Source organism: Panicum hallii, chromosome 4 (genome assembly GCF_002211085.1).
Source record: "Panicum hallii strain FIL2 chromosome 4, PHallii_v3.1, whole genome shotgun sequence".
In the NCBI taxonomy this organism is placed as follows: domain Eukaryota; kingdom Viridiplantae; phylum Streptophyta; class Magnoliopsida; order Poales; family Poaceae; genus Panicum; species Panicum hallii.
Window position 1 is genome coordinate 48540592 of NC_038045.1, and position 26651 is coordinate 48567242.

Below are 26651 nucleotides of genomic sequence, written 5' to 3' on the forward strand. Positions count from 1 at the left end.
AGGTCTTAACATTTGGGCCCTGTTTAGTTCCCAGCAAAAAACGCAAAAAAACCGTAAACACAAAGATGCCAAAGAAATCTTGCTAATTTGAAGTACTAAATGAAATCTATTTATAAAACTTTTTACATGGATGGGCTGTAAATCGCGAGACGAATCTAATGAGCCTACTTAATCCATATTTTGCAACAGTGATGCTACAGTAACCATCCGCTAATTATGGCTTAATCATGGATTAATTAGTATCGTTAGATTCGTCTCGCGATTTACAACCCATCCATGCAAAAAGTTTTGTAAATAGACTTCATTTAGTACTTCAAATCGGTAAGATTCCTTTGCGCAAAATTTTTTTGCCCTTTACAGGTGCCGAACTAAACAGGCCCTTGATGGAGATGGATGGGATGCATCAGCGTTGTTGACTGTCAAGCTGATGAATGCACTCTTGCAGAAACCTGATTTCTTCACCTGCCACTGGGGAGTAAGCTGCTGAGCTTGGCTTCAAGAATGTGATTTCACTTTCAGGACAGGAGGTTGATCAGTAGTGAAGCACAAGGCAATAGCCAATAGCAATAGCTCTTCAAATCACATATTGTTATTACTGACTGATTCATATGACACTGTACCGTCAATAGAGTGCTGCTGACGTACTTCGAAAAGAAAAAACAGTGCTGCTGATTTCTCAGTCCATAGGTACTCGCGAAGCATCCACACGACAGGAATCCAACGACCATCTCAACCATGATAGACCGGCTACGCTAGAGAAGAATGACAAATGTTCCATGGTAGACCTGCTACACGTTGGTTTACAAATTTGGGGAAAATTGTAAATCTCTATATATGCTACTTTGATTTGAGTTGCCCTACACGTGATTGTGCTATAAAGTCCTACGATAGTTTAATTCCCTCAATGTCAAGTTGTTCTGGTCGACTGATGGGTTCTATTTGGCAACAGCCAATACAAAATTTCCAGGTAGCAGGTGTTGACGTGAAAACATACCACGCCAAACACCAAGCTCTGAACGTGCAGCCCGCAAAATAGGAAGTTCTGGTTTGCAGAAACTAGAAGTTCCAGAATTTCTAGGATTTGGCTAGAAAAGCATGAAACACTCGCTTTAGAGGGATAACTAGCACACTTACGTGGTGAAGGTGAAGGACGGCTAGGTTTATAAGCAAACCAGCAAAGGATAGCCAACGCGCTTACGTGAAAGATGACTAGTTTACGAGCAAACTAACAAAGACCGTCGATGCTCTCGCCCGGGAGGGACCCCATAAGGGCGTGGACGTCACCGGTCATGCCCTAGGATGGCCAGCTTAGGACGCCATCTATGGTCGTGGAGATCAGTAGACGAACAGCATGGGAGGTTGGAAGAGAAATTAAGGTTTAAGAGTAAAAATGTGAATGCATAGTGTTTGGTTTAATTGGCTGTCCCTCAATCAGTCTGGGCCCATGAGGGTAGGGTGGTCTTAGGGTGGTCTACCCCATGAGGCGTCAAATGCATATAAAATTCGAGCTAGAACCGATTTACAACTTCTCTTTCGGACTTCCTAGGTAAAATCCTAAGTAAAAACCGGATGTTCCAACATCCAAAATCAGAACTTCCGGTTTTTACCCTATGAGCATCATGTGGACACCATAACTTCCGTGTCCAGGCTCCAAATTAGGCGATCTATATATCCATTTCGACCAGCTTGACGCATTTAAACTCAAGTTTTTACCTCGTCTTGACACTTCTCCAATTGCTTCTGTCTTTCCATTGAAATCATGTGCAAATGTTCAACTATGATGTTCATGGCCTGCAAAACACATACTCATGCCAATATTGCATAAAAAATAAACATTAGCATGGAATTAGCTATTTTAGCCTTAATCTCCCTTATCTTAGTACGTGCCAATTTTGACTGTCAACAGCAGGCCTAGATACATTCATCTATTCACAGTTACACAGAATGAACGCACATACAACAACCAACCTGTATGGTTGAAATTACAAGGCAATGGCTAACGTTACAATTAACCTTTGAGAAAGTCAAGTTACAGAACTCTCAAGTCCATCTGCGGAATTCAGCTCATCATCCCATTCTGTCCATCATGGTTGTTTACCTTATTCCATGGGAATGCTTTCTCAACCACCTGATTTGCAAACATAGGTTGTCTTCCTAATGGTGGGCCAAGATAAAAACTTCAGTCTTGGTATCTAACTGCAGAAACGCATGATCTGATCTCTTCCTCTTGCTGCTCTATTCACCCGGCCAGTTCGACCTAAGTGTCCGCATAGGTTTGATAGGCCCTTTCTCCAGCATGCGCTGCATAGTTGTTGGTCATAATCAACTCAACAGCATGAGTTACAGATTGAATCGAGTCATTGCACCTTTGAGCTTTGGCAAATGCAGCACCAGAATAAAATGATAGATGGGCCTTCATCTTGGGGCTGGAGTTTTTCTAGTTCTTTTTGAATCATTGGGCTTGCGTTCAGCGGTTGACTGTCCCTGCGGCTGTTTAGAACTTCTGGTTTTGCTCCGGCTAGTTTCAGTTGTGCGAGAAGAAGACGACCGTTGGTTCGCTCTAGATCCTGTGCGCTTTACAGTTTCTGGCTTCAATTTAACCCTCGCTGACCGAGAAGAAACTTGCAAGTTCTGCATTGAACTTGCACCCTGTTTATCCATTTGAACAGACCCTTGCTGGATTTGACTCCAGTCATTGCTAACATGGAATTCCTCACAGATAACTGATGCTGAGATGCCCTGAACAAAGAAATATCTTAACGCATCAGCAAATCAGAAGAAAAACAGAAAATTGAAATAAAAGAGTAATAACAAGCAGAGAAGAAAGTTTCAAACAAATTAACTACAACCAGGATAAGAATTGTGACTTCTGCACCATTCATCTATCATCTAGCATTGCAAGGAATATGCCTTGCAACCTTGTTAAATAAATTACTCAAAGAATGCAAAACCAATAATGCAAGTTTAAATTCCTGGCAAGTTAAAGCAGAGCAAAGCAATAACAAAGAAGTAGAACATCATTTAACAATGAGATTGAAAACTTTTAAGAAACGTTCATGATACAATTCCATACTAGGATCAAGAACTATAATGCTAACAGATGTATATGCAAACATCACCTTATTTTGAATTGGAGAGGCTTCTGGACCCTGAACTTGCTCCTCTTCAGAATCATCCATTTCCTCACATTCGAACTCAACATGTTGGTTGTCTTCATCGGAATCACTTAATTCTTCTTGTTCCATTACAATCCCTTGCATTGATTCTTCATTTGCCTCTTGAATGCAATGATGAGAACAGGAATTTGCAACCTCTAGCTCTGGAACACCAGCTTTGTCCTTCCTAGAAACTTCAGCTTGAACATTTGACTGGCCAAAAGTACCTCTGAAGTCATTTGAATCTTTTATCTCCGTCGGAGAACATAAATGAATGTTCAAGTCAATACTGGTCTCCCTCTCAGAAGGGCTTGTGGATGCTTGCCCAGGTGTTGACGCTACTGGGGCTTGCCTCATATTATACTCAGACTGATGGTAGTCATCTTCTGGTACTTCATCATGCACCTCAACTTCAGTTCTTTGCAGAAGAGGATGGAAGTCAATAGTGTTAGCATTTACCGTACTGTTTTCAGTGGAACCTGTAGTCTGGTTGTTACTTCTCTCAACTTGAACTTTTTCAAAGGGAAAAAGATCATATTTTCTTGACTGATTAATAAGATTTTGGAGTGGATGACTATATGATGAAACCACATCTCGAGGATACTGAAACAGCAAAGGATGCATCTGCAAATCTTGATCAGCACCATCTTCTGTCGTATTTTCATTAGAGACCCCACTCTGCTGCAATCTAGAATTAGCTCTGTGATCAGGAAACAGATTTAGCTGTCTATAAGCACTTTCCGCAAAGGTTAGAGGTGGCACGGAATACATATCCTTTGCTGCATTATCTGATGTACCATGAAAGTGTGTTGCATTTGGATGAAATGCCACCTGAGATAGGACACGGACAGAAGGAGGAAGGTTCACGGGAGGCAAGTCTGGAGCCAACTTGACCACACAACTACCTTTCTCTTTACTCATTTGGGAAGCTTGAAGTTGGTCCAGAGAGCCACATGATACCACTGGAGCTGTAGTGGAAGGTGCTCTCACATATGAAGGGCCATCGGAGGGGCAGTACATAAAAGGTATATATGAGGTGGTTACATCAAGTCTTGTACCACTTCCTTTCTGTGGTTCAATGTAACCACCTGTAGTGCCACATTCTTCATCAAGGCATGTGCCTGACTGCATTGTCATGCTTTTTCCAGCATTTCTTGGTAATGGCAGCTGACAAGGCATCATGTTAATGCTTCTACTATCTGTGTCTTCCAAAAATGCTTCATTGACATATGAATCATCATCATTTTCAACATCCTCGGAAGCATTGTTATCAGCCTGTGATGAAAGCATTAAAAAGTATGCTCAAGGACATCATCGTAGATGGATATTAAGATGTTATTTATATCTTACAAGTTGGAAAAAAATACTAACCTCTTGCCCACGAACTACTCGTGAATCAGGCATTGATGCTCTCAGCTTTCTCCTCTTTGCTTCATATGTTCGCCTTCTTTCTTTTTCGGCATCACTTTTAGTGTAAGATTTCTGAACTCCACTTGCAACTCTCCATTGACGTTGGAGCAGTGAAGGATCCCTATGTGGCACTACAAACCTCCAAACTGATGTCCAATCATTTTTGAATATCCTCAGCCCCTGAAATCAACAGCAGGTACAGAAGAAAATAAGCGATAGAAACCAGACATGAAAAACAGAAGATAGCCTGTAGTCCCAAATTATCACCTCCCGGATACATTCCTTCTCCTCAACTGTCAATGGAGATGTCTTCATACGGCGCACCTCCTGCAGTTTAATTCAGATGAGAATATAGTTAGTTTGGAAGGTCACATTGATTTTTGCTGATGGCTTCTATTCAAAGATACTAGTCAATGAACTCAAAGTTTCCCCTCCTGATGGTTGACATAAAAGAAACACACTACATGTCCAAGTATCAAGTCAACCCAACCCAAGTCAGTATCAGAATGAGGGAACACACAGACAAACTTTTTCACAACACATATACATAATCTTTGAAAAATTTAGTAGCTTGAATCATATAGCACCATAAAAAATCATCTTTTCAATTTTCTACTGAATATGAAATTAACTAAAATGTGACATGGTCCATAATATCAAAATTTGTGTTTCCCTAATATTGCCAAGAAATTTAAATATCATACTACTATGTTGTTGGCACATAAGTAAAATGGTATAGATATCAGAATGAGAATTGATCAAAATTATCAACAGGTTAAGTGCTGCTGCAGGAACTTCACTACCTACAGAATACAGGATTCCATAAAGGACTTGCTTTATTGTTTACAGACCAGTTAAGAATTAGAACTATACTACTCCAATACCATACAATACAGAATAAGAATAACATACTACTATATTGTTTGGATCAACTGTCACGCTATACTATCCAATTCGATAGATACCTTGAACATACTGCTGAACTAAACCAGTGAATGGAAAAGGTCACCATGCATACCTTAACTGGATTATCAGGAGCTTTGGAGGAGCTACGATTTTTTTGTCTCACAAATATCTGCACGAAAGAAGTTATTTCACTTGGCAAGCTTAAAACAGAAGTCCAGAACAAGGAATTCTCAAAGATTATGAGTAACTAACAACTTAAGACAATAAACTAAGCAATAGGCATTATAGGAATTGAACAAATATTCTCACGTTACGACTGTATGCAAAGATTAGATGAAAGATTTGATCCAAGCTTACTTATTTGTACAATCAAAAGAAAAGCAAAGTATATTGACAATCAGACAAAATGTTCATACTTCAATCTTTATTGAAAGAAAAAAGACATGCTCTGGCAGTAGTGAGAAGTGAGAACAGACATGAAAATTTAGGCCACGAGTAATGCCAGCAAGGTGAAAAATGCCATTGCCATGTTAATTCAGTCAAAACAACACTTTCTATAATACTGTTTCCTTTAAGGCATTTCATGCTCTTCATTATGCTCATAAAGTTTCACTACATTGAGTAATGCAAGCACAATGTTCATCAAACAAATGATAAAGATTTAAAGCGTACCAACTATTGATTATGCCTGACAAATCATTAAATGAAAAAAACTTTTGAATCTTGAAGGAAAAGTAACAAAAATACCTGATGCTTCGATTTACAAGGAAGAAAGCGCTTTTGTATTGATCCCCAATCATTATTATATTCCTGAATTCCTAGAGCTAATAATCTGCAGGCAGATAGTATACTATTGAAATAACCGTGAAACAAAGTGTATTAGGCATCATATCAACTACAGCATGAGAAGGGTAATCCATGATTTCTTTTAGGCAGGTGGTAATAACAGCGCAGCAACCTTAATACCATTAACCATACAAAGCAAAAGTTGAATATAAAGATGAAAGGAATAGCAATGGTAGAGCAGCTGAGGAAATCAACACAAAAATTGCATAAACCAATGCCACTAATACAGAAACAAAAACAGTACGCAACTCAACAAAAGCTACAAAACCTCAGCATTCTTGATTTACTATGTTCTGAAGTCAAGGTGGCAAGGAAGTATTCAAATCCACGGATATGATAAAATTAAGAACACGATGCACGACTTTCAAAAGAAATGTTGGAGAAGATGTAAAGCACACCTGTCCTCTGCATCAGTAAAAAGCACTCTATTGGCCATAGCTGCAGGAGGTGGCTTATGAGGAAACAGTGCAAAATTGAAAAGTGAAAAGAATCTCTGTGCTAATCTTGCAATGTCGGCTGGAACAAGAGCAACTGTGTCCTTTTTAGTATTCTCAAGCAGGGTAGCAGCTAATGATTTCTTCTGCTGTAACTGCCCAGATGAAACAGATGATGCTGTTGGCGTACTATTTGGTCTATCTTGAGAAATGTTGCTTGCTTCTTGGCAATTGCTAATCACTGGTGAAGGAAACAGAGGCTCTTTTCTCCGGTTTTTGTCAGCAGTGCCATCCACATGACTTTTTCTATGCTTCACGACAGCTGTACATTCAATATGAAAGCAAAGTTAAACTAGTGGCAAACAAAATAAACAAGAAGTAAAAATAAATAAACTAAACCATGTAGTGATCTTGAACTTACCAGTTGCGACATCACTTAAATAACCGAGGGCAAACTGAAGTGGTGCGACATCAAGGACGGACATAACAGGACTCTTGATTAATGGCATCCATTGGCATTCTGAACTCTCAGATGAAACAAAACTAGATGAGAGATGCTGGGATTCAAAAAAGATATGCCGATGAGGAGCACTCCTAGCCAATGCTTGATCACGAGAGCCTGCCAACTCAACTATCATCTTTTTGACATTATTAGCCACATCTTGTTTAGAAGGATCAAGAACGCATAGGGAGAAGGTTTGGATCAGGAGCTGAACATGCTCATATATCAACAGATGCAGTTGGCCAAGTTGCTGATCAGTAAATCCGCATACTAAAGGTGCACAATTTACCGGTACCAACGATGAAGGGAAAAGGGCATTCTGGGTAGGATATTTCCATCCAAAAGAATGTGCAGGAGTCACCACTGCAGTTGGAACATATGGCAGAATCGGTCTTAAATGAGTTTTATTGGATTCGTGACGATAGCTACCTGCCCCAGGCAACTCAGTGAATGGCCGCCTCTGTCTCGTCTGAGGCCTTCGACCATCTTTCCCCTTTTTACCATTTGTGTCATCATAGTTCTCAGCATTTTCATCACCGTCACTTTCTAGGGCCTCCTCAATCTCTAGCTCAAAGTCTGCATCATTATCATCTTCATCCTGGTTTTCGTCCCCCTGGCACGCCTGTGTGTCATCGCCAACACCAGACAGGACAGATGCAAGAAACTTGCGGTATTCCTCTTCCTCATCAACATTCTGCGGATCACCATCGTCATCTGATTCCTGGAGAAAGGTCTCCAATTCCTCAAGTGAATAGTTTGCTAGTGAGTACCTTGCCCTTGTCCGTCTGCAAATTGCATCTTCCTCACTGAGAAATAGGTGAGGAGGGTTTTGCACTGTTGGAGAGCAAGCGGCTTCGCTTGGTAAAACCTCTTTTTGCAATCCATTCAAGCGACCTTCATCATTCTCAAGATTAACCTGGGTTGATGTTGTTTCTGGAAATATTTCTTTGACAACAGCTTTAGATGACAAATTATTTTGAGGAAGTGCACTGTCACTTGTGTTTTCATTAACTAAGTTATTCTGCTGATATGTCTCGCTAGTTGGTCGATTGCCAGAACTATGTTCCTCACATTCTGCTTCTGAGGTAAGGCTTGATGAGGTCTCAGAGGGAGACCCCTCCCTAAGAAAAGGGTTAAAATCCATGTCATCCTCCTCCACGTCATCGTCAACTTCCATATTTGATTTCGCACAGTAGGATTTCCTACAACCTGCCATCCATAATGTGTAAATAACTGTGTTAGTGATCTATACAACATGTTGCACTTTGCAAGAAAAAAGGGACAAGAGCATACAACGGTGAAACTATAGCATAACACGAAGACTTTAACAATCACACATGTAAGATGGTATTGCTCAAAATTTGGGTTACAATAAGCACCCACATAACCGACGGTTTATTGGCACATAACAACAACATACTTGTTAGGTGTTCAAATTGCTCCTTCATAGCAGAATAGCAGGCATAACACACTCATCTATATTTGGAAAAAATATTAAGTTTTCAAATAAGGCTAAGCCAAACATCCAAATATAAACTGCAAAAAGATTACATCATAGATATGGCAATATATAACCATAAAGAGAAATATCACTAATATCATTTCATTATTAAGAACGAGGGATGACATAAAGCTTCAATATTGGAGAATGTATTGCACAAAATTATGAAAATAAATTTAAATGCAAAACGGTCAGATTATGCAGAAATGAAGTGACTGCTTCATATTAAAATTAAAATACATTTGTATAAATGAAAGTGAAGGGAGGGCCTAGTGCAGTGGTAGAGTCTCTCTCCATTTGTGTCAAGGAGGTCTGGGATTCAAATCAGCCTCGTTGCAAAATAAGCGAGGGTCTACCTAGAAATTCCTTCCCCAGACCTCAACTTGTGTGGGAGCCTACAGCCTAGGCAGGCCCCTTATTCGTATGAATGGCACTACATGCTACATCCTATGGCTGATGTAGCGGGCTCATTGGTTACACAGCTGTATTGAACACTTCAACAGCTGCTACCAACAGCACAAACGGAGTTCATTTTAACACGCTTTAATGCAAAATTTTAACAATCATTATGGCAAAATTGTAGAAGATAAGCATGCCAGTCTATCCTTTTTAGGTAACAGTTCTTTCTGACATGATCAACTTAATATGCTAACCTAACATAACATGAAGACCTAACAACGTGTCAACCCAATCCACAATTGGTAATCTCAGTGCCCTTCCAAATGCCGCGACTCTCCTAACACAATAAATGCTGTAGCACAATAACATTGCAACAACCTTTTCTCCAGACACTAGCAACTAAAATCTACAAGAGAAACGGGGGCAGACACGGGTGAGTCGGGCACAGAGCAGAGAAAACAATACTGCTCGAGTGCTCGGACAATGGCCAGGGTGCAGACTCCAGCTTGATGAGCAGATTGCGGTAAGGGATGTAGTGAGGGTGAAACCCCATCTTTTTCGGAAGAACAAACTGAACCCACACGGGAACCAAAAGGTGTGGCATCAACTGACATCGATGGACCTTGCACACTGAGGGGGAGGAAAACGAACCTAATCGAACCATGGATGGATGGAGTAAGCTCCTAGGGAACAAAACCGCACACAATTCGGCAACCAACAAAATGGAGATCGGAGTTTCCAACTTGATTGTGAACAAGGGAACATCCACCCCAAGCGAGCTAGGGTTACTTACCCACGGAAGAAGGATACGATCCACGCCCAGATGGGTCTCAACTCCACGCCACTAGACCGCGGGCCAAGCGACCCTGCGCCCGCTGCGGCTGCGGACTCAGGACCGGCGCCGGAGGGAGGCCGCACCGGCGTCGAGCTCGCCCGCGCCGGAGGGAGGCTGGGGTGCGCGCGTGGAGAAGTCGGAGAGAGGGAGGCTGGGTGCCCGGTTCGGGTGTTTTTTCTTTTCGTTCTTCTCCTGCTTGCGATTCTGACACGACTAGTCGAGCCTGGGACCACTGTCAGAGAGATGGCACGGGATAAGACATTATATTTACAAATCGGGCCCATTATATAGACGAACAGGCCCATAATGGCCCAGATGGGAAGACGAAAACACGAAGCCCAGTAATCAACCGGCCCGTTTAACCGCGAGACCTTAAACCCTAGCTTCGCCCGACTCGTCCTTTGAGACATCTCAACCGTCCGTTTGGACCCGCAAGATGATCGCGGCCGTTGGTCTCTCCCTCCCCTGCTACATATAAGCCGCCTCCGGCGCGCGCCGTCTCAGCGTCTTCCCCAACCTGCACAAGCTCTTCTCCGGCGGCGGAAGCGGAAGCAAGCAGGCGGCCACCATGGTGAAGGGACGCACGGGGCAGCGCGTCAGGCTCTACGTCCGGGGCACCATCCTGGGATACAAGAGGTGAGCTCCGCGGCGCCGCTCCTTCTCCGTCTGCGCTGTGCGGATCTGGTCATTTCTCTGCGGGTTTCATTCAGCTAACAGTGGTGGTGGTCGTCGTCGTCGTCGTGCAGGTCCAAGTCGAACCAGTACGAGAACACGTCGCTGGTCCAGATCGAGGGGGTGAACACCAAGGAGGACGTCGCGTGGTACGCCGGCAAGCGCATGGCGTACATCTACAAGGCCAAGACCAAGAGCAGCGAGACCCGCTACAGGTGCATCTGGGGCAAGGTCACCCGCCCGCACGGCAACTCCGGCGTCGTCCGCGCCAAGTTCAAGTCCAATCTCCCGCCGGAGTCCATGGTCAGTAATTCGCTCACTCCTGCTTCTCCCATTATACGTTGTGTGATTTGTTGCCTCCCTATTGATGCTCTGTCTGACGCTGGAGTTTTGTATTCGTTGCAGGGACGCAAGGTCAGAGTGTTCATGTACCCGAGCAGCATCTAAGGTTAGCATCGAAAAATGGATGATCCGCTCATATATTTGTTATGCTGGTTGCTAGTGAATTGTTTATCTGTGATCGAATGATGTGGGAATGTTCTGATTGCCTTGAGAATGTATTTATCATTTTGCGCTTAGAGCCTAGGCCTAGGGCTATGCTTTGTTATGGCTAATTAGGAGACACATTATGGTTTTTATTGAGTCTGTATGTAGCATCATACGATGGCCTGGATTCTGTGAGTGTAAAGTTGCTTTGCTAACGAAGCATTTCACTAAGTATTGTTTGAACGTACTGCTACTATTCAGAAAAAAATAGTGTGCCTAGTTTTTCTGTTTACTTTTTCCCTGAAATCTCACTCAGGAAGCAGTACATTAGAGCTGTTGCCTGCTGATTTGGAATGGTGAAGATTTCACTGTTTTTACATGTCTAAATCCAACACAAGTACATGGAATGTAGGATATGGGTTCATCCACTTATTTATAAGTAGTATGCAGTTTTGTTCCAACAATTGTTTTCTATCAATTGTTTTGTTTTTACAAGGTGTTATTGTTGCTATTTGATCATGTCGTTTTCTTCTTACTGGAGCTCTTAAATGTTGTTTAGAATCAGTTCTTATTGTGTTGTCATCATGTCTAGCCATAGTGATGCCAGTTTCAAACACCTTAAACATGTCAGATTTTTTTTGTTCAGTTATAGTTGTGCAATTTTCTTCTTATATTAGTGCAAATCATAAGTCTGATCAAAGTACTGTTGTCTATGGAATTGTGTATGCTTTTTTGAAATACTTGTATACATAAGATAGCACTTGCGAGGATTAATAAGCATGTAGGGTTAGCAATGAGGCTAATTATATTTTATCTATGAATGGCACTTAATTTTATATCTCTGATTGGTCATAGCTTACGATGGCTAATCATGTATCGTCTATTCTTGTTTTTTCAAATGCAGGTTTTGTTGGAGTAGGGATGGCCATGCTTATTTCTTACTTGTCTTGAGCTGAAAATTCCATGTTTGGTGAAACCCTGCTATGTTGGCAACTTAGATTGTTCATGTACTGAGAACCTGTGGAAGTTTTGCCAAAATTTGTTGTCTAAAGGATGAACCATTATCGTAATGTTATGCCAGCACCAGAGCTTATTTTGCGCATCAGATGCCTTGCCATTGTTGTTTAATATTATTATCTTCAAGTTCATACGGCCATATTTTCCCCTGTGGTCTGTCAGCCATGTTGTTCATGCGCCATATATATCAAATAACGGGCAATGTGGATGTGATGTTTTTGTGGTTTGGTTCCAGTAGCCAAAATGCATTTCATTTAATGCGGATGTATGTTTAGAATTTCTTCTTTTCCTAATTAATCTGGTTGCCTGAAGAAAGATGATGTATTCTTACTAGTTGCTGTAGTATTTAATCAAGTGTCATTGAATTGCTTTGGGTCGTTTCTATATTTTTAATGTTTGTTATGCGGTTTCCAAGAGTGTCATGTCATCATTTAATGGTTTTGTTTGATGAATGAAACAATTACTCACAATACACAGTAGTTTCATTACACGATTTCACATCACTCATGATTGTTTAGATGGAGCCGGTCATGACAGACCCTGGTTATAATAATCAATATTTTTTTGGATCAATACATATGGAACCTGCCCAGGTAGGGTGATTTGATATCTCGGATACAACGGGATTGTGGTGTTGAGGAGTTAGGCTTAGGAATTCTGGGATCAGCAGAGACTAGAAAAGCGCCGCCTTCCCTCAACTGTAGTTGCAAATGTAGCCTTTCTAGAGCATTCTTAATGGTACAGGATTCTGTGCTATTTATAGACATGCAAAGCCTTTGTGGTAATCGTCTTCAAACAGTCTAAACGGCGCCTAATAAAGTACGGATGGTATGTTTATAACAGGAAAAGTTGGACCGATAGTCTTCTGGAGCTTTTAGAATGTACACTCCTTTAATTTCAAACTATACATCGTTTTGACTTTTCTAGATAAATAATAATTACTATGCATCTATCTAGATGTATGATCTATATATGTAGATTATACATCGTTTTGACTTTTCTGGATAAATGATAATTACTATGCATCTAGATGTATAATCTATATATCTAGCAAAGTTAAAGGTTAACGATTTTCCAGGGATTGACAGTTAGCACGTCCCTTGAATTGAAGAGATCGGAGAGCTCGATTTGCATGGCCGCAAGAAGCTCGCCAGCACGCCTTCACCATGTACAGAACCTGTGAGTTGTGACATTGACTCCTAGCAGACGAAAAGAAGCAACCGATCTCCTCCGCCATGGTGATGGGAATGGCCGTGGTGACGACGAGATGATTCAAGCACATTCATAAAATCGTACTACGAGAAATGAAGCATTCAGCTCAACAATCTACAGGCACCCTGAATACATAAAACCAGTCCCATTTCGATCGCCCGGCAACAGGGCTTTCACACGCGACAGACTATCTCCACGAACTCGTCGAAGTTCCTCCTGCACGCGCCGCCGGGCGCGAACGCCGCGGCCACCGCGGCCTGCAGCTCCTGCGCCCTGGCCCTCATCCTCGCCCCTTCCTCCCCGCGCAGCAGCGCCCCCACGGCCGCGGCCACCCCGGCGCGCGTAATCGTGGCGCCCTCGAACGCGGCGCCGAACCCCCACACGCTCGCCACGGACCGCGCGTTCATCCGCTGGTCCCCGAAGAAGGGGCGGCACGCCATGGGCACGCCGCTGGACACGCCCTCCAGCACCGACGCCCACCCGGCGTGCGTCACGAACGCGCCCACGGACGCGTGGCGCAGCACGGCCACCTGTGGCGCCCAGGGGACCACGAGCCCGGACCCGGCGCCGGCGGCCGCGGCGCGGGCCAGGAACCCCGCGGGCAGGAGCGGCCACGAGTCCTCGCGCAGGGACCACAGGAACGGCGCACCGGAGGACTCCAGCCCGGCCGCCAGCTCGCGGAGCTCGTCGGGGCGCGGGGACGCCACCGTGCCGAAGCTCACGTACGCCACGGAGCGCGCCGGGTGGGCGTCCAGCCAGGCGAGGCAGCCGTGCGGGTCGCCGGCTGCTGGCGCCGCGGCGTCGGTGGTGTCCTTGGGGAGGAGGAAGTGGTAGGGGCCGAGCGGGAGGCAGTTCGGGAGCGTCTCGGCGAGGGCCGCGGTGACGTCGGGCGGGTCCAGGCCCGGAAAGGTGTTGAGCGCCACGGCGGCGGCGGCGGCGCGCGGGAGGAGCTGCCCCATGCGGTGGACGAGTCGGCTGATCACGTAGTCGAAGTCGCCGGAGATGACGCCGTCGGGGAGGTCGACGACGCGGTAGCTGCCGAGGCCCGGGTGCGAGACCAGCAGCTCGTCCGCCCTGCTCGCGGCTGCGGCGGCGCAAATGCAAACGCAAAACCGTTGATCAAGGTGAAGTCTTTTTTGAACCTACCGAACGCAAACAAGACAAGGGGACAAGAGAGAAGAGAAGAGAGGATCCGGCGAGCGCACCCTGGTCGCCGACGTCCGCCCGGAGCGCGTCGGTGCGGAGGTGCGCCAGGAGCGCGCACGACGCGGCCGTCCACACGGGCACCCACGGCGCCCCCGCCGCGGCGGCCGCATCCGCCGCGGGCCACACGAACGCGTCCCCCACCACGCAGCTCACCCTGGCGCCGCCCGCCGCGGCGCCGGCCGCCTCCAGCCCGGCCTTCACCCCGCCGGCCTCCGCGGCGGCCATGAACAGCTCCATCTGCCGCGGCACCGGCACCGGCGCGGCCCCCTTCGCCGCGGGCGCCCCGGCGCCGTCCGGGACCTCCACGAAGCGCAGGTTCCCCGGGAGGTCGGCGCCGGCCGCCCCGCGGAGCTGCGCGATGGAGCCCGCGGTGGAGAGGAACGAGAGCGTGGCCCCCGCGGGCGCGGCGGCGGCGGCCAGCGCGCGCGCGAAGGTGAGCAGCACCGCCGCGTGGGAGCTGAAGGGGAACGCGACCACGGCCACGTGCGGCGCCGGGGAGGACGCGGCGGGCGACATCGTGTGTGCGGTTCGAGCTCTAGGCTGGCGTCGGCGTGGGCGTCGGCGGGTGCCTGCTGTGCGGCGTCAGTTGCGGCGCGGCGCGGGGGCATTTTAAACCGGGGTGGGGTCACGCGCGCCGCACCTGCCGGTCGCCGTGAAACGGGCGCTGGAAGTTCAGGTGAGCCGGCGGTTGGGTCGCGGCGCGTGCGGCGCTCCGGTTAGGTGAGGGCGTGAGGCGCGGCCACGTGCGGTCAGGTGGCGGAGCCGCGGCGTGGCGCTCGGTGAAATTGTCAGAGCTGCGGAGGAGGGCATTGGCAAATGTACAGGGTGCTCTGTATGCGGAAGGAGATTAGGCTATACGATTCGCAACACAATATCGATGCACATGCCGTGCCTCCCTCCATCATGCCCGCACCCTCTCGTGACAGCACGGAAGATTCAAACCGGTAACCACTTTCAGGGTGAGGTTGAGGTTTATCCGTTTATCCAGTACACTACAAATAAACTTCTAAATATGAAGTGGCAAGAGGTCACCTCAGCGGTTTCATAAAATTCATTGTATTCTTTATACCAACAATTTTTAGATAAAGGATTAACCCAACCTCTATAACCACATGGCCAAACGTTACAAGATTTCTTAGACTCTAAATCTCAAATGAGGGATTTCACAAAAACAAAAGAGAAAGTTATAAAAAAAGAAGAAAGCTAAGTGTCGGTACATACAGACAGGGGTACCTCCTGCTAGTGTGTCCAACCCGAGGGGCGCGAGGTTATCCGTAACCTCGCGTTAAGCCTTTGGGTGACGGGACGTACGGCCCGGACAGATCACGGTCTCCGGACCTCGCCCTATGCTCTAACAGATCCGGCGCCTCCATATGACCATAAAGACAAGGTGCTCAGGAACAGCCTCCATGGGGCCGGACCACCACGGGGTGGTCCGGTGCCACCATGTGTGGAAGCTAGACCCCTAGGGGGCCTGAGCGCCTGGGTCGGTCTCAGGGGCCCTGAGGAATTGGCTGCTAAGCCAGCTCTGCCACGTGTCCGGTGGCTGCCAGCCTTCTGCGGGACGCCAGCCCAACTACCGCATTAAATGCCGGTAGGTGGGGTGCGCGTGCCCGGGTCAGGGCGTGGGCTATCCGCTGACACGTCAGGTAGGTATGCTGACACCACGGTAAGCCCGCCAGTTACCGAGACGGCGCGTCGCATCACCACACGGTGTACGATGACGGGCGGCGTGTTGTCACATCACAGCTGTGATATTCAGGTACTTAGGAGATAGACATGCTAATTTCTAGTATAAGCTGTGCTTGTTAGAATGAAGTGTGTGTTTGCATATCAAGTAAAATCGACGACGCTTGAAGACGGAACCTACGAATTGGTCCCGGAACCCGAGTAGGGTATATCTGAAGACCAAGTAAACATAGCCGAAGATCTTACTGAAGCCCCGAACCAAAGTTCAGAAGTTGTTGACATTCCTAACCCCTGCCCCACCCAAGAAGGCAAGCCCCGGTGCATAACCCAGTTTTTCAAATTAAGCACTTATTATGTTATATATCTATATTGTGCATTAAGTTTTAGAAGTTGTAATGAAACCCTAGATGCATGAAACTTAGAAACCTATGTAATGTTTTTTTAAGTCTTTACCAAATAGATGCTCTGCTAATAGGACCGGCAGAAGTCGAGTGATTTCCTGTCACTCGCGCAATATAGGAGTTGATTATTTACCATTCTGCAATCACTATAAGGATATCGGACGGGGTTATGTACGATATCATGACTTGAAAGAATACCCCGTCTATATTGATTTAAGTTTGATAAGGTCACAGTGTGTGGTACTGGTGGTCAAGTGTTTGAAAGTACTAGTCACGTACCATAAATATGGTACGCGGTAAGCCTATTACCTGATTGGCCCGGCAAGTGGACTTACCCCACCACTCGAATTCTGATTTTTGTCACACACACGCCCCTCGATACATTGGACCATACCAAATTCTGAAGAAAGTGGAGCCGTAGCGTATCGATTGGAGCTACCCAGAGAAATGGCAGATATACACCCAGTGTTTCATGTCTCGCAATTAAGAAGGTGTTTGAGAGTACCCGAGGAAGAACACGTGCCAGTGGAGACAATAGATCTGCAGCCGGACCTGCGATACCAGGAAGTACCGGTCAGAATTCTGGACACTGTCATTAGAAGGACAAGAAACTCCGAGGTACGGATATGCAGGGTTCAATGGAGCAGACACGGAGTAGAGGAAGCAACTTGGGAACGCGAGGAGGCTCTAAAGAAGGAGTTTCCCCATCTGTTTAGGAACCAGTCGAATCTCGAGGACGAGATTGATTTTAAGTGGGGTAGGTTTGTGACACCCTGAAAATTTCCAAATTAAACTACGCGTTAGAGTGTTCCGATCAAAAACTTATTCGTCGTCGAACCCTAGCCCTAACCCTCTCCGTTTCCCCGCCATCCTGACAGCCGACGCGAGCCGACCGCCATCCCGTCCCGCACCGCTTGGTGGCCTGTCACTCACGCGTGACCGCCCGCCGTGATCTGCGCCGACGCGATTCCCTTTTTCTCCTCGCGCGAATGCCGCGCGCGTGGCCGACAGCCGCGGTCGCCGCCGCGATCGGCGCCGACGCAACCTCTCTCTCTCCTTTTCTTTTCTCTTTCTCCCCCCTTTCCATTTCTTTTTCTTTCCTTTTCTCCCTCTCTTTCTTTCTCTCTTCTTTTCCCCCCTTCTCCTCCTCCCTTCCTCTGCTCCCGAGCGCTGCTCAGCCCGCGCCACCCCTCCTGCTTGGCTCCCGTACGCGCGCCTCGCCGCGCCAAGTACCGGCCGCCTCCTCCCTCGCGCGCACCCTCACCCCTGCGCTCGGCCGCGCACGCCCCGCGCGTGCACCAGGCGCCGCACCGCCCGCCGTGCCGCCCGTCGCGCGGCCGAGCCGCGACGCCGCCTCGTCCGCCGCTGGCGCCCGGCCCAGCCACTGCTCCCACGTGCGCACGCCGCGGGGTGCACCGCCCCGCCCCCTGGCCCGCGCCACGCCGCGCCGTGCGCGCACGCGCGCGTGCCCGGACCCGCGATGCCGCGCCGCCCGCCGCTGCCACGTCCTCCCTCGCCGCTCGCGCCATCGCCTGTGCCCGCACAGCCCTCCCCCACGTGCTCGATGACGCCTCGACGACCCCGCTGCCCGCACACCGCTCCACAACGGCCACAAGCGGCCGGAGCGCCATTAATGGCGCCCCGCACCGCCCGCCGGCCGCCACCATCCCATTCCCCTCCGCCCCACCGCCTTCTCCCTCTATAAAACGGCCCCCCGCGTAGCTCACCTCCCCCACAGCTTCCACCACCGCCTCTAGCTCCCTCCCCGAGCCCCTAGCGCCATCCCGCCGAGCTCCCACGACCGCCGCCGCCTGCCTCCGTCGTCCCACCTCCACGCGCCACCCCGGCCCGAGGTGAGGCCGGGAACCGGTTCCCCGTGCCCCTCTCTCTCTCATCCCCCTTGCCCCGGGCTGCCCTTAGCCCTGGCCGGCCGGATTGGGCCGCCGCCGGCGCCCCTACCCCCCCCCCCTCCTCTGTTCTGTGCGGGGAGAGGAGGAAGAAGGGGGCTTTTTGCCCGAAGCCCCTCCCCCCTTCCTGTATTTCCCCTTTTTCCAAAAGAACACCCCCCCTTGTGTCACTTTTATCTGCAGGCCCTTCTGCTCTTAACTAATTAGAAAAACAACCCCCGCCGCGTAAACCTAATATCAAATAAACCCCTACGCCTTTCTAACGTACCCCAAAATAGTTCTGGAAAATTATAACCAAGTCCTTCCTATAGAATAACTACTTACGAATAAGTCCCTGAACCCTGTTTAACCCCTGAACCCCCCTTCACCTCGTCATTTTATGCGCCAAACGATCTCCGATCGACCCGAAACTTTACCACGCCCTTCCTAGTATAGTTCCAATCATGCCAATACGAAACCACCCAAAAATATTACCCCTACCTCCATAACTAAATTATTTCCGATTTAAGCTCAACGATGAAAGCTTTTAGTTCTTTCGCTTGATTGTGTGTTTGTTTGTTTGCGTCATAGGACACGGAGTGAATGAGGAAGGTCCCGACTGTGACCAATCGAACGAGGACTAGTTCTGGGACCCCGAGCCCGAGGGACAGTGAAAGATATCTAGGCCCCTAAGTGGGTTTTGGTGATATATGACAAAGCACATGTATATTTAATCGTGTTATTAAGCATGTGTGCAGGTGCTAATGGTGACTAAGCAAAGTTTTTTGAGAAGCGTGAACCCTCAAAAAGGATATGAAAAGCAGCGTCCTCAAGTGTTCTTAAAGACTAGATTTTATTTTTGAAATTGAGTATAGGAACGCCGTACTATCAAGGGGAACTGTGATCCACTAGTGTAGACATGGTATTTGTGCTCAAGAGAACCCACAAAAATCATAAGAAACCATCTCAACACTCAAAAAGGGACTTAAATGTGAAATTCAGTGTCTAACCCGAAGTGTCCGGGTCTCAGTCCGGAATGTCCGGAGTATCCGGACGTATACCCGGAGTGTCCGGGTTACTGTTATCGGTCTGCAAAACCAGTTTGATCTGGAGTCTCCGGACCCCTATGTACGGAGTATCCGGACATATACCCGGAGTTTCCGGGTACCGCTCTCCCAACGGCTAGTTTCTGGGAGAGGGGGTATAAATACCCCCATACCCCCTCTCACTCTCTCTCTCTTGCTCATTTTCGACCAGAGCTGCAGAAAACCAAAAGAGAGCCCTCTCACTCCCCTTTTGCTCCATTCTTGAGTGATTTTCGTTGGGGTTTGAAGTGAGATTGTTGCAAGAGCTAAGATTGTGCAAGTAAGCCTTGATTTCATCTCTTGAGCACATCAATCCAAGTCTAGCCCGTGGATTCTAGTTTATTACTCTTGGAGCTCCAAACTGCTAGACGGCTAGGCGTCGCTTGTGATTGCGTGATTGGTTTGTGAGCATCACAGCTGATTTGTAATCTTCATTCCTCTCCGAGGAATTCTTAGTAAGTGTTCCTAGGGTTTGAGCGTTGGTCTCACCCTTGGGAGAGGAGCATAGGAGTTCTTGAGCACCGTCTCTTGAATTCTTCCTCAACGGAGACGTAGCTCCTTTGGGAGTGAACTTCGGGAAACAAATTCTGTGTCTCTCTCGCAATTTTAGTGTACATTTGCATTTGTTTGCTTGTGAGACTAACCTTTTAGGGTTTGAGGGCGATCTATCATTGTACAAGTCTCAGGAGTAAAACTACTGGTGAGAAACACTTCAAAGGTACCACTTGTCCCTCTAAATTTATTGGATTCAATTTACAGCGTCTCCATCTGTGATTAGTAGCATTTTCTTTCATACCCGGATAGTCCGGCCATTATATCCGGAGACTCCGGACACTGTATCCGGAGTATCCGGACATATATCCGGAGTATCCGGACACTTGTGTTGCTAACCGTGCTCGAAGTGTTTTTAAGTTGCAGATTAGCCTATTCACCCCCCTCTAGGCATCTTGAGGTCTTTTCAATTGGTATCAGAGCAAGGTTCTCCATATTTGAAGCTTAACCGCTTGGAGAGTCAAGATGTCGAGTGACGCTTCATCCAAAGGTAAAGCCGATCCAATGGTTGAAGTTCAGAAGGAGAAGTCATTTGAAAAATCAGAAGATAAGTAAAAGAACAGGCTACAAGAAGATGAAGAAGATTTGGAAACAACCGACGATGAATTGTCATTTCAAGAATGGAAGGCTTGGAGGAAGAAAAAGAAATTGCAAAGAAAGAAAGAGAAATCAAGCACTAAAGTTTTAATCGAGTCAAGTGATGACTCAGACAATGACTACAAGAGAAGATCTTCAAGCTCTTCAAAGGTGAAGAAAAGAGCCGACTATCACCAAGTTGGTCATGACTATACATTTCAAATTCCTAGTGATCACAATGCTTCAATTCACATGGGAAAGCCCCCTTATTTTGACGGGACGGGGTATAATCAATGGAAGACCAAAATGTTTGGTGATTTGAGTGCAATTCACAAGGATCTTTGGAAAATCATTGAAGTTGGGTGTGAGATCCCGGAAGATGGAGAAGCCACAACACCCGTTCAAGCATATGTCTTACAAAAAAATTATCAAGCATTGAACATTCTTCACTCTTCCGTGAGTCCGGAAGAGTTTGACAAAATTGAAGATTCTTCTACCGCCAAGGATGCTTGGGACACTCTCCAAGTAAATCATCAAGGGTCAAGAAAAGTCCGAGAATCAAGAATCAAGACTTTGGAAGATGAACTAAGTCTATTCTCCATGAAGAAAGATGAAACCGTTAAGGAGATGTATAAACGCATGAAAAAGATCACCAATCAAATCAAGTCTCTTGGTGGAGACAAATGGGGTGATCGTGAGATAGTGGATAAGCTCTTAACCGTCTACATGGCTAGGGATGTCACATTACCTAGTTTGATAAGAGCGGAAAGGGGTTTCAAGCATTTCACCGCCGAGAATGTTCTCGGAAGAATTGAGTCTCATCATGATCAATTGAAGAGAGTCAAAATAAATCAAGATTTGGCCGATCTACAAGAGCAAGCTGCAAAGAATAATGGGTTAGCTCTTCAAGCTAAATTGAAAGGCAAAGAAAAAGTGACCCAACTCTCAAGGATTGAAGACTCTAGTGATAGTGAAGAGGATGAGCTTGATGATGAGCAAATGGCCTTTTTTATCAAGAACTTTAGAAGAGTTCTAAGGAAGGGCAACTTTCGAAACTTTGGCAAGAACAAGAATGAATCAAGGAGAAGATCAAGTAAGCCATGCTTTGGTTGCAAGAAAATCGGGCATTTCATTGCGGATTGTCCGGAAGAAAAGAAGAAGAACAAGAATGCCAAGGAGAGTTCATCCAAGAGGGACAAGCCAAGATATAAAAAGCATGTTGGTGAAGCTCATCTTGGTCAAGAATGGGATTCAAATGAAGAAAGCAACTCCCACAATGAAGATATTGCAACCATGTCATTCAAGACTTTATCCTCACATCAACCAAGCTTGTTTGAAGATCTCACCGATGATGAAGATCAAGATCCAATTATATGCTTGATGGCAAAGAACTCAAAGGTAATATCTCCGAACTCATCGGATGATGAAATAGATGATGATGATGAAGTTGCTAGTCTTATTAAACAATATGGCAAGAGTGCGGCAACTAGAATAATAAAATTAATAATGAAACTAGATGATCTAGATGAGACTCTTAAATCACAAGAGGAATTGTTTAGCCTTGAGAGAGAAAAATCCGAAACTCTTGAAAAGCACCTTACCTATGAAAGGAAGGAAAACAAGAGGCTTGGAGAATCTCTAAAAGCCAAGGATAACATGTTTCTTGAGGTAGAAGAGTCATTTACTAGCGAAAAGAGGAAAGTGGATGACTTAACTAAAGAACTTCTTTTAGTTGAAGACACTTATGCTAACTTAAAGAGAGACAATGATAAACTTCAAGAAAGCTTAACAAGCTTGCAAGTCATGAACACGGCACTTGAAGTTAAAGTTAGCACTCTCTCAATAAATTCCTCTAACACTTGTAAGGCATCAAAGTCATCTAGTCCTTCAACTAGTAATGGTTGTGCACGATGCTTTAATGTTGATATTCAAACTTATGTGACTAACCATGCCGAAGTGCAAACTATGAAGAAAGAGATTAGTAGACTCACCCAATTGGTGCAAGAAGATGCACCATCTCACAAGGAAGTACTCAAGACAAATCTCTCACCTAGGGTAGGTGAGTTTGAGAAGCACACCAAGGGGTTTGGTTCAAGGTACTTAAGCAAATATGGATTTGAGAAAGGTAAGGGACTAGGAAAGTATGAAGATGGCACTTCTCAAACCATTCCTTATGTCAAGAATAACAAGAAGGCCGCCTTAGGGGCAAGAGGAGGCCTAGTGAACATGACGACTCCCATCCATAGGAGAAGTAGTGAGAAACAAGGGTTAAGTCAAATCAAGTTTGTCAAGAAAGGCACAACATGTGATGAAGGTGCCAAAATTGTTGCATCCTCTTTGAAGCAAGACAAATTCCAAACACCCAAGACACCAAAAATATTACCTCAAATGTCATTTTATGCGGATTATGTTTTAACTAGGAACCACCATGGTAAAGTGGTTGCTAGATTTGTGGGTCACCGCTCATGGAACACTAAGGTGAAAAGCCATGTGTGGGTACCCAAAGTGCTTTTGACTAACACTCAAGGACCCAAGTATTGTTGGGTACCTAAAAGAAAGGAATAATCTTGTTTTGTAGGAATACTTCTCCGGTGGATCAACATGGGTGATTGATAGCGGATGCACAAATCATATGACCGGAGAAGGAAGCGTATTTGAGAGTTTGAAAGAATCAAGTGATGATCATTACATTACTTTTGCCGGAAATCAAAAGGGAAAAGTGCTTGGTACCGGTAACATTGATCCAAACTCAAAATTCTCTCTTTCAAAAGTTCTCCTAGTTGAATCTCTTGGGTATAATTTGTTATCCATATCACAACTTTGTGCATCGGGTTTCAATTGTTTATTCACTAACGAAGGTGTGACCGTCATTAGGAGAAGCGATGGCTCCGTTGCCTTCAAGGGTGTACTCAAGGGAAAGCTTTATCTAGTGAATTTTTTACAAGAAAAGGCTCAACTTGATACATGCTTGGTGGCAAAGTCTAGCTTGGGTTGGTTATGGCATCGCCGACTAGCTCATGTTGGGATGAGAAATCTCAACAAGCTCCTAAAGGGGGATCACATTCTAGGACTAACAAATGTTTCTTTTGAGAAAGATCGTATTTGTAGTGCTTGTCAAGCCGGAAAGCAAGTTGGTGTTCCTCATCCGTCAAAGAGCATCATCACCACCGTCAAGCCATTTGAACTACTACACATGGATCTCTTTGGTCCGGTGGCTTATATAAGCATTGGTGGTAACAAATATGGACTTGTTATTGTTGATGATTATTCTCGTTTCACTTGGGTATTCTTTTTGCATGACAAAAGTATAGTGCAAGAGACATTCAAGAAATTTGCAAAAAGAGATCAAAATGAATTCGAGACCAAGATCAAGAAAGTGAGAAGTGACAATGGCACCGAATTCAAGAACACCAACATTGAAGAATTCTTAAAAGAAGAGGGCATTGGGCATGAGTTCTCCGTTCCATATACTCCACAACAAAATGGAATTGTTGAAAGGAAAAATAGAACTCTCATTGAAGCCGCAAGAACAATGCTTGATGAATACAAGGTCTCGGATCAATTTTGGGCGGAAGCAATCAACACGGCATGCCACGCTATCAACCGTCTTTATCTTCACAAGATCTTGAACAAGACGGCCTACGAGCTTCTACTTGGTAAAAAGCCTAACGTGTCATATTTTAGAGTTTTTGGAAGTAAGTGCTTCATTCTCAACAAGAAGCCCAAGAACTCTAAATTTGCATCTAAAGTTGATGAAGGTTTTCTTATTGGTTATGCCTCAAATGCTCATGGATATCGTGTCTTCAACAAAAACTCCGGTTGTGTTGAAGTTGCGTGTGACGTGACATTTGATGAATCTAATGGCTCTCAAGAAGAGCAAGTTGATGATGTTGTAGGCATGGAAGAATCACCAAACAAGGCGATCAAGAAGCTAGCCACTGGTGAAATAAAGCCACAAGAACAAGAGGATCAAGATGATGATGATGTGTTGATGTTCAAAGGGTCATCTACATCGACTTCCGCGGCACAACCCGGAAACTCCGGTAATATGTCCGGAGACTCCGGATCCCCTGTCCGGAGTATCCGGACACAGGGCCGGAGTATCCGGGTTACAGAAGATGAACCATCATCTCCACATCAAGATCAATCTCAGGCTGGACAAGAAGTCGAGCCTATACAACATGAAGTTCAAGTTCCTCATCCAAGAATTCATCAAATTATCCAAAAGGATCATCCCGTGGATAACATCCTTGGAAGCATAAACAAAGGGGTAACTATTCGTTCTCGTTTAGCAACCTTTTGTGAACATTACTCGTTTGTTTCTTCTTTGGAACCACTTAAGGTTGAAGAAGCTCTGGATGATCCGGATTGGGTGATGGCCATGCAATAAGAATTGAACAACTTCACACGGAATGAAGTCTGGTCCTTGGTAGAAAGACCCAAGCAAAACGTCTTTGGAACAAAGTGGGTCTTTCGAAACAAACAAGACGAATATGGCGTGGTGACAAGAAACAAGGTAAGGTTGGTTGCTCAAGGCTTCACACAAATCGAAGGTTTGGATTTTGGTGAAACTTATGCACCCGTAGCTAGGCTTGAGTCAATTCATATCTTGCTTGCATTTGCAACTCACCATGATTTCAAGCTATACCAAATGGATGTGAAGAGTGCTTTTCTTAATGGACCAATCTCCGAATTGGTATATGTTGAGCAACCACCGGGTTTTGAAGATCCCAAGCTACCTAATCACGTCTACAAGCTCCATAAGGCGCTCTATAGGCTTAAGCAAGCTCCTAGAGCATGGTATGAATGCCTTAAGGATTTTCTCTTAAGGAAAGGCTTTGAGATAGGCAAAGCCGATCCTACTCTTTTCACTCGCAAAGTTGACAAAGAAATTTTTGTGTGCCAAATATATGTCGATGACATTATATTTGGATCTACTAATCAATCTTGGTGCAAGGATTTTAGTAGGATCATGACGAAGAGATTCGAGATGTCCATGATGGGAGAGTTGATATTCTTTCTTGGCTTTCAAATCAAGCAACTCAAGGAAGAAACCTTTATTTGTCAAACCAAGTATACCAAAGATATGTTGAAGAAGTTTGACATGGAGAATGCCAAGCCCATCAAGACACCCATGCCGACTAATGGACATCTCGATCTAAATGAGGATGGCAAGGCTGTAGATCAAAAGGTATATCGCTCCATGATTGGATCCCTTCTTTACCTTTGTGCATCTAGGCCCGATATCATGCTTAGTGTGTGCATGTGTGCAAGGTTTCAAACTAATCCTAAGGAATGTCATCTTATGGCTGTTAAGAGAATTCTAAGATATTTAGTTTTCACTCCGTACCTTGGCTTGTGGTATCCCAAGGGCTCCACTTTCAATCTACTTGGCTACTCTGATTCGGATTATGCCGGTTGCAAAGTAGATAGGAAGAGTATATCGGGGACGTGCCAATTCCTTGGCCGGTCTCTTGTGTCTTGGAGTTCCAAGAAACAAAATTCCGTTGCCTTATCAACTACCGAAGCCGAATATGTTGCTGCAGGTGCTTGTTGTGCACAATTACTTTGGATGAAATCCACCTTGAGAGACTTTGGTTGTAAGTTTAGCAAGATTCCACTCTTGTGTGACAACGAGAGTGCAATCAAGCTAGCTAACAACCCCGTTAATCACTCAAGAACCAAACATATTGACATAAGGCACCATTTCTTGAGAGACCATGAAGCCAAAGGAGATATCGTTTTAAGTCATGTGAGCACCGATAAACAACTAGCCGATATCTTCACTAAACCACTTGATGAGCATAGGTTTTGTACCTTGAGGAGTGAGCTAAATATTTTGGATTCTCGTAACTTAGTTTGAGATCATGCACATGTTTGA

The 26651-nt window shown here is 45.7% G+C and overlaps 3 protein-coding genes across 3 annotated transcripts; 1 reads left to right on the forward strand and 2 right to left on the reverse strand.

The window, feature by feature from the left end:
• Positions 1–1840: 1840 nt before the first annotated feature.
• On the reverse strand, positions 1841–10179 carry LOC112888870. The gene is made up of 9 exons (XM_025955233.1): positions 9947–10179; positions 7173–8462; positions 6716–7073; positions 6219–6303; positions 5584–5640; positions 4833–4892; positions 4527–4745; positions 3120–4430; positions 1841–2739 (listed from the first exon to the last, which is right to left on the reverse strand). The coding sequence occupies exons 2-9, from the start codon at positions 8428–8430 to the stop codon at positions 2416–2418; spliced, it is 3672 nt and encodes a 1223-aa protein (XP_025811018.1). The 5' UTR covers positions 8431–8462; positions 9947–10179; the 3' UTR covers positions 1841–2415.
• A 292-nt stretch (positions 10180–10471) lies between these two features.
• On the forward strand, positions 10472–12251 carry LOC112888415 (60S ribosomal protein L35a-1). Its single transcript, XM_025954624.1, has 4 exons — positions 10472–10624; positions 10735–10963; positions 11066–11108; positions 12051–12251. The coding sequence occupies exons 1-3, from the start codon at positions 10557–10559 to the stop codon at positions 11105–11107; spliced, it is 339 nt and encodes a 112-aa protein (XP_025810409.1). The 5' UTR covers positions 10472–10556; the 3' UTR covers position 11108; positions 12051–12251.
• Positions 12252–13372: 1121 nt separating this feature from the next.
• On the reverse strand, positions 13373–15398 carry LOC112889920 (anthocyanidin 3-O-glucosyltransferase-like). The gene is made up of 2 exons (XM_025956724.1): positions 14581–15398; positions 13373–14459 (listed from the first exon to the last, which is right to left on the reverse strand). Exons 1-2 carry the CDS (start codon positions 15095–15097, stop codon positions 13549–13551), a joined length of 1428 nt encoding a protein of 475 aa, XP_025812509.1. The 5' UTR covers positions 15098–15398; the 3' UTR covers positions 13373–13548.
• Between the last annotated feature and the right edge of the window lie 11253 nt (positions 15399–26651).